We start from the raw sequence: 8,218 nt of genomic DNA, 5'->3' as shown, positions 1-8,218 counted from the left end.
CGGTTAGGCAAGATACGCAGGTTCGAATCCTGCCTCGTGATCAAATTTTTTCTATTCTTTCAAAATTTCTAATATATTAACATTAGCTAAATAAAACAATATTCTTTGAGATAAAGTACGAGTTCCTTACGACGTCCGACAGACGTGAAATCAAACTGAATAGTTACTTCTAGCTCTCGGAATAAGTGAGAGAGTAGTAGCCTGAACCGAGATATACACAACGAAGTTATATTATCAAATAACTTTATAAAGGGTAGTGTTTATGATTATATAGCAAGAAAACGAATCTGCGACAGTTAACTCTTTGATTTTTGAAATGTAGGTTGTATATAAGCATACACTCGAAACGTACCTTCAATTGCGCATTTGTCTTCTTTAGTGCGAGTAGTTCTTCTTGGTGACGCTTTTCTTCGGCAGCGCGTAGCTCGGCCGCTCGTCTCTCTAATTGTTCCGTTTTCTGTTTCAATTCAGTGCATTGCTTCTCAAGAGCAGACCGCTCAGCCTCGAGCTTGGCTACTTGATCCATTAAGTCTGATTTACCTTGTTCTGACTACAACCAATGGTAGATGGATTAGTTTTCCCCACAACTGTAGATAAGATTATTTAGATGTTGTGTTAGCAACCCTTTTGACCCTTTTGGAATGAAACGCTTAAAACTATTTGTTCTCGGTGATTTACTAATTACCGTGTTTAAGGAAATTTAAATTCTTAAACCTGTAAAGCTTTTCGCATTCCGAATGCGATGGAACTACAGTATAGTGTTTGATAAGCCTCCATAGTAGTTCTAGCTTCATCACGTACACGCAACAGTAATAATCCCCTCTCACCGCAATTTATTGTTACCTACAAGCAAGAAGGTTTTCCGTTTAGATATAAAGTAAAAGCTTCATAACAATTTGTCAACAATAACATACAATCAAATAAACTTACTTGTCGTATCAACTCGTCGAAGCACTGTGTATAGAGTTGTCTACGAACAGGACAAATGCCGGTTTCACGGGCCTGTCTCTGTTGTAAACGAGTGTCTAACATTTCTTGTAGATTTATTACATCGAGTCTTGTGGCGGGAGTCGATGATATCTAAATATGTAAAATATAAATATACGAGTAGTTATAAAATAATTTTTGTAATAAGCTAAAGTGTGTATAATCAGAATTTTGTATGGCAATACCTTTTGGGTCCATATTTGACCATCTTCTTCCCATTCTTTAGGAGGTAAGATAGCATTTAAAATTTCCTCCGTTTCGCGTTTTGCTTCGGTTGGGATACATGGCTGTGCTGCTGTACTAATGGCTGGTGGTTGCTGTAAGGTAGGTATATATGAATTATTAACAGAACATTTGCTTATGGTAATTAAAATATACAGATGGATAATATATTTTCCTTTTTCTGAATTAGAGAGAGCAATGAGAACGTTAGAGCAGCTGAGTATATTAAACCAATATACAATAAATAATAACCAATATGTATATTTAATGGTATAAAATGTCGCAACTGATATTTTATTGTTTAATTTTAATAGCTTTTCGCCCGTGGCTTCCTCGCTCGCTGTTCGACAAAATCCCAACCAGTTCATTTTAGTATAAAAATTCAGCTTTTCAGAGGTGATATAAAAACAATCTAAAGATAGACGCCTAGTATATCATTATCATAAATTGATGCAAAAATGTAAGTTACTTACCGCTTTTTCCGGTTGTTTGGTGACTAAAACTGGATTATCATAACGGACTAGAGTATCCTCTGTAGAAACTGGTGCCCTTTCACCCATTTTTGGTAATTATAATATTTTAATGTACTTTGTTTAGTTTTTGAGTTGTTTATAAATAATTATGGTAACTATAGCAACCATAGCTTCATACCTCCTGGTTGAGGCCGCACTAGTTTTTTTTTAATCGCCTGATATGTACACCCAGTTTGTGGTTAAAAAACTGTATGCCATCATATAGGTATGCGGATTTAAAATAAATCAACAGATTATCTGATTCGATATTGGCATCGAACGCTGATTAGCATGTTCTGTTTTTTTTTTTATATATTTCCAGCAAAATACTTTGTTTGGGGTATCTATTATCTTGAGACATACACTCCGGTGTGTTATATACCTTATTATATTCAGAGGAGCATTTTATAATCTTTTAAGTGAAAAAAAAAAATAAAATAAAAACAGTTATGTAAAAATGTTTAATTTCTCATAATTAAGTCTATCTACATGTGTATCATCAATATACACAAACTGCTCTTAACAAACATTCAACTACACGCATACTCATAACTTATCTACGGGTGCGACCTATGCAAACAATTTACAATCATGTGTTCGAATATTTCCGATTGCAAGCGTTAATAGACAATGAATATCTGACGATGTTTATTGAACCAGTACTTAACAAACTTAATATAAGTACTTAACAAAACAACATTCTCTTATAAAACGTTATATATTTTGAGATATTTTTAAAATATTCTTGTTGTGCATTCGAGCTTGTAAAACACACCATTAAAAAAAGCACACACACTGCAGAATATGTTTCTTTATACACAAATATATCTAGCATTGAACAATTTCAATTTATGATTACTTTTAGTTCACTTCTGATGTATTTATTCAAATGCAATATCAATACAACATACAGAAAATCTTAGCTATATAAGTTGTACATTCAAACTTTAGTAAAAACTGGACATATTTATTTTTTGCTCCATCAATATAAAAGCTTTTTAAACCGACTTATGCATATATGCCAAAATATGGATGCAAGAGATTTTCAAAGAATAGAAAACACCTAGGGAATTGTAGTTCTTATTCCCCTCTGCATCTTATGAGACTGTAAAACTAAAAAGTAAACTAAAATCTCTGTCTACACCAATTTTTCAATTTTTTTTTTATATACCTCGCCTGATTACACCTTCCAGTAATTTCTCAAAACACTAAATATTATTTCGCTCATTCATTCATTCATATCCATTCAGTCTACTACACTTTATCACTATTAACTATTGAGAATCGCTGCTCGAACTGGAGCTAGAATCAGTGGACATAACTTCAACATCCTCTTGGGCTGGAGCATCTTTCCCACGTCCATCTATAGCTACAGAATTCCCCCCTCCCACTGACATATGCAATTCTCCCGAGGGATGCCATGTGAATTGGTTCGTTGCTGACGCTGGTACTGGAAAAATAAATTGCAAATAATATGTAAAAAAAACAGTGCCTAATAATACTTATCTACCACTATACGATTAGGTAATCTAAGAAAGCTTTGTAACTTGTATCATATAGGTAGTGGTAAACAATAGTTAAAATGAAAATAGATTTATCGAACAAAATTTTTAGAAAAATATTTCTTTTACGTCATATGCGCTACCCGCTTTTAAGGGGTAAGGGAGAAGGAAAGGATTGATGACTGGAAAGAAGGAATGGACTGGGAAGAGTTAGGAACATGAAAGGGCCTAGGCCTCCGGCTCCCCCATTCACCATACGAAACACAATAGCAGGCTATTATTTCACGCCGATTTTTTTGTAGGGGTTTGGTACTTCGTCCGGTGCAAGCTGGCCCAATTCGTGCTGAAGCATGCGTGTCTAGGCGCATGGCGCATGTGTGACATTTTACAGTTCGTACATAAAACTACAAATTTGGTACTTATAAAGAAATAATTTTGGTTTCTTATTCTTCAAACACTAAAATAACATCATCATGTCATACACAACAATAAAATCGAAACAAAACAGATATCCTTAATTAGTACGACACTTAATGCTGTCACAAATAAACAAACTGATAATTATGCTAAGCACATATACTACTTTGTTCATAATTAGTAATTAGGTCCTTACCTCCTCCTGTAGTGATTCTATGAAGATCGTTAAGAGTGGACGGTGCATGTCCGTTGAGTGGTAAATCACATAATCGTCCAAGCATTCCTAAACGCATCTCAAGATCTGTTGGGTACGGCCTGCGTGGGTCTCCTGGTTGCCAAGACAGTGGTGCACTTACTGCATTTGATGCACTTATTCTGTAATTATGAGTAGTTTTACAATCGGTAAGTATTACTTGATTTGTTTTATTTGTAAAACCTAACAAAATCCTACTCGAACACTTGAATATTGATTTTCACAAAAATATCTTACTATTTTAAAATTGTATTCATTCACCAAAAACAAATTTACTTATACATGTCTGTACAATTTTATGTCTAATGAAACAAAAATTAGCCATATTAATAATAGTGATATTATATAAAAAGAAATGCATGAATGAAAGCATTTTTCATTGGGCCAAAAATCATACAGTGGAGAAGCGGTAGTTTGAGAAACTTTTTGTGGAGCAGCGTCACTATGGAATTTGTTAATTTACAGACTACTGCCTGTAGATCCCCCTATAATGTGGATTTTTTTATATATTATATGCTCTGCAATTCAATATCTTACAGATCTAATAATAATGAAGTTTGTTCTACTGTTATTATAAATCATTCTGTGATATGTTGATGAAATTTAAATTAAATAAGACAAGGAGAACATCTATAATGGTAAAATTAAGTCCAACATTTAGTCCAATAATTAAAATAATATCTTCAAACTGTTAAAACATATAAGTTAGTAGACATATAGGATTTAAGGGGTGTCAGGTGACTCTATAGGATTAATGCAAATCCACTGTATTTAAAAACTGTTCCCTAAGAAAGTCTTACCTATGAGCAAACTTAATCAATTCTTCTGATGGAACAGGCCTCTTTCTTGATTTGACAATTGATGCTAACTTCTGTCTGGCTTGATATAACGATGTAGCTAATATTTGTTCTGCATCTTTCAGTTGCCTTTGAAGATGATATATATCTTGATCCTGAATATGTATCAAGGTTATATCAATGTTAGGGAAAATATGTCAAATAAATGAATAAGTGAATGAAAATAAAAAAAAAAATCTCACCTTATTATCCACTTCAGCTTTCAATTCATTCATTTTCTGTTGAATTTTTGCTTGTTCATCAGCTAATTCTAATGTTTTCTTTAACTCTGAATCTTTAGACAGCAGAAGATCAGTTAATTGTGCATGATCAGCTGCTGAAAGTTTCTGAGATTTTGGAGCTATTGCTACTTCTATCATTTCTCTGAAATAAAAGCGAATATTTTATTCAGTTCAACATGCAACATTATTGAGAACTGTAACTTATTTTTTGCCGATTTTAAGGTGAAGAAACGAAAACGAAGGGTCTTAATATATGATTATTATGGTAACAACCACAACCCTTACTTATCCTCTTAATAATTCAACATAACTTACTTAGCTATTAATTCTATATCATCAATCAGCGACAGCAACCTGTCTCGGGTGCTTAAATGCGATGCCATAATGTACCTAAGTTAATGGCAGTGTAAAAGTTCTCTTTTTAGTTTTTGCTGTATGAGTTCTTATTTCTATATACAGTCATTTAACATTTTACAAGAAATTTAAAAAATAAACATCAAGTATGAAGTACAGTGTATTCGTTTTTGGTTGATTTGACATTGACAGTATATGATTTGACGCTATAAAATAATCTGACACGTACGGTCATCATCCTAAATTAATGTTGCCATTTTTTCCGTTCCATGCGTTCCATTCTATCCAAAATTGTGTTAGGTACCTAATTTAAGTAATGTAGGTACCTAATTTAAAATTATAGTCTATATTATCACAGTTTAAATATTTGACGATTTTATTAAAATGATATGATTATTTTGGTTAGACATGTTCTTTCGATTTATACTATTTTTAAAGGGTTCTATTCTGAGAATCGAGGATTATTTAAAGTATTTATATTTATGACTATGAACTGAAGGTACTGAAGTTTTATTTGAATTAATTGAGTGTTCTTATCTTTACTAGTATTAAAAATAAGTTAAACACCTTATTGTGGTAGTGTATTTTCCGTATGGCATTACAGCTTCCAAGCTACATTGCCATACCGAAAATCATCTAACGAGCTTGTCTATTTAAGAGAAAGTGATTTTTCCTTTTTCTGTTAAAACGTTTAACGAAGGTATTTGGTTCTCATTGGAATAAGTGTCGGTCCCGGAACCAATATTTGAACTAAGAATTTCAAATTAAAAATATAATTTTGTTTACAGTAGCATGCTTCCTACTATGAAGCACCTAACCTCCTTGGTACATTGGTAAACGAATTAGCGTAGAACAGAGGAGTCGGTCTAGTAGACTGGAGGTTGATTCCCTATTAATTTCCTCATAAAGAAATTACTAATTATAGAAATACTTAGCCTATGTGAATTGTATCTGTCCCATACCCCACAAAAGGAATAGGCTAGACTTTACAATATTATGAATATTCGATACTGGACTTTCTAATTTTGGCTAGTTGAATAAGGATTGAAGACATCCAAAAATAAGCTGCAATGTCACCTTTGCTTCATCTATTCCATGAGTTGCATTCAATAAAGTACTAAAGCCGCCAAACCCGTTTTATAATATTATTTTTTGAATACTGCAACTACCTATTCTTGTTCTTCACTAGGAAAGTGCTATTGGAAATAGATGTTTTACTTTATTTAGTTTATATATTTAACAAATCCTTATCGCCAAAAACGAACAAATTGCATAGTCCTCTTCACTTTAAATTATTGCGTAGGTAAGTAGATACTTTGAATAAATTACTCCAGTTTTAAATACATTTTATGATACTTATTTTCATACTTGGAGATAGGTATTATGAGTAAATTAAAGTAAAAGTGTGTTATTTTAAAAATTTGTTATCACTACCTATGTTTTTATATTAATTGTTATAATTTTGACATAATACAACAGGCGTATAAAAACTTTTTGAATACTTAATTTGTTTTTTTAACACGTTATTGCTAGCTTCATCTGTATTTTTGTATATAACGTACTCCTTAAGACTCGATTTTGACCCACTTCAAAAATTAAAAAAATTTGACGGATAGATATAGCAATTTAAACTTTTCCCGCTTATGATTCGGTGATAATACAAATATTTCATGAGTATCTCATTATCCCGATTAGGATCACTAAGATAAGAGGTGATATTGCAGTTTTTGTACTACACATAATATTATCTCATGGCCATATTTATTTCATAGCCAAAGTAATATTTTTGAATTATTTATTGTCTTCATTCTGAAAAAAAAAGAGGTGAAACAATATATTATTATTTGCATTACTTGAAATACATATTTGACAATTTGTAGTTGCATTAGTAAGATTCTGGGTATTTTTGAATACATATAGATTCTGTAATATTTTAGGCATGGCGTTGTTGGTTTATTACATAACAGATTAACAAGTGATCGAATTTAAATAAAAAAAAATAACAAAAAAGTATGTCCTTTGGAGAGTTCTAAAAGCTTATCTGTTGATAATTTGCTTTTTTATATCAAAGGAGTATAAAAAAATTGTACGAACGCTTGAGGAATGTATGTGGTTAAAAATAAGAACACAATAAGAGTTTATTTAGTGTCCTTTTTTACAAAATAATATCCGTTTGTATGTGTAAGACGCAAATAACTATTAAATACTAAAACTTCCGTGGTATTATAGGAGTGATATAATGGTTTGTGCAATCGTTGCACATAAACGAATCATTGGAATCCGATGCTTATTTAATTCAACTAAAATATTGACTGTCAAGATTCCTTGTAGTAAAAGAAGTTTCCTCAAAGACATTCTGTCAAAAAGTAGTATAATAATAAGGGTACATTCTGCCTTAATTGCAACTAGAGCCAAGTTCTGAAGTTATTATTTTCCTATATACCATTTTCTTTAAATTTTTTATATTATTTAATTTGACATCATCGAATCTAATTTATTTAATATTCAAGGATGTGAAATTGTAGACAAGCTATTTAGTAAAATTAACTATTCGAGCCGATTTTTTTTTATTTCTATTAGAAAAACATTGTAAAACGAAAGTTGTTACTGTAGATTGTTCTAAGAATTTCTAAGCAGTATTTGGTATTTCTACTAAACTTACGTACAAGCAAGCACATTAAAAATATCTGTGACGTAAGTGTGCACTGCGTTGAAATGTACATTCTCTCTTCTACTTTTCGTTCGCAGGTAGGTAATAATAATGCTATAGTTGTGTAATGCAAAATGTTAATGAGTAAGCGTTACCTAAACCTAGATCATTGACATGTCCTTTCCATTTATATACGTGTTATATACGAAGCGTCATCGTTTCATAGCCTGCACTTTGTATACT

General features: G+C 31.8%; 2 protein-coding genes across 2 annotated transcripts in view; both read right to left on the bottom strand.

Moving 5' to 3' along the window:
- The window catches only part of LOC119838465 (putative inner dynein arm light chain, axonemal), a 3,156-nt gene extending 1,387 nt beyond the window's left edge, over positions 1–1,769 (bottom strand). The window contains exons 1-5 of the mRNA XM_038364415.1: positions 1,683–1,769; positions 1,173–1,304; positions 931–1,080; positions 715–843; positions 353–550 (exon numbers count right to left, since the gene is read on the bottom strand). Coding sequence (XP_038220343.1) covers positions 353–550; positions 715–843; positions 931–1,080; positions 1,173–1,304; positions 1,683–1,769 — 696 coding nt within the window. The remainder of the gene's footprint in view (positions 1–352; positions 551–714; positions 844–930; positions 1,081–1,172; positions 1,305–1,682) is intronic.
- Positions 1,770–2,167: 398 nt separating this feature from the next.
- Positions 2,168–5,501, bottom strand: LOC119838895 (mediator of RNA polymerase II transcription subunit 4). Its single transcript, XM_038365042.1, has 5 exons — positions 5,287–5,501; positions 4,933–5,113; positions 4,694–4,845; positions 3,837–4,015; positions 2,168–3,171 (listed from the first exon to the last, which is right to left on the bottom strand). The coding sequence occupies exons 1-5, from the start codon at positions 5,352–5,354 to the stop codon at positions 2,996–2,998; spliced, it is 756 nt and encodes a 251-aa protein (XP_038220970.1). The 5' UTR covers positions 5,355–5,501; the 3' UTR covers positions 2,168–2,995.
- Positions 5,502–8,218: the final 2,717 nt, after the last annotated feature.

The sequence above is a fragment of the Zerene cesonia genome, chromosome 3 (assembly GCF_012273895.1).
Source record: "Zerene cesonia ecotype Mississippi chromosome 3, Zerene_cesonia_1.1, whole genome shotgun sequence".
NCBI lineage: Eukaryota > Metazoa > Arthropoda > Insecta > Lepidoptera > Pieridae > Zerene > Zerene cesonia.
Note: the sequence above shows the minus strand (reverse complement) of the source record. Positions and strands in the feature narration are given on the sequence as shown.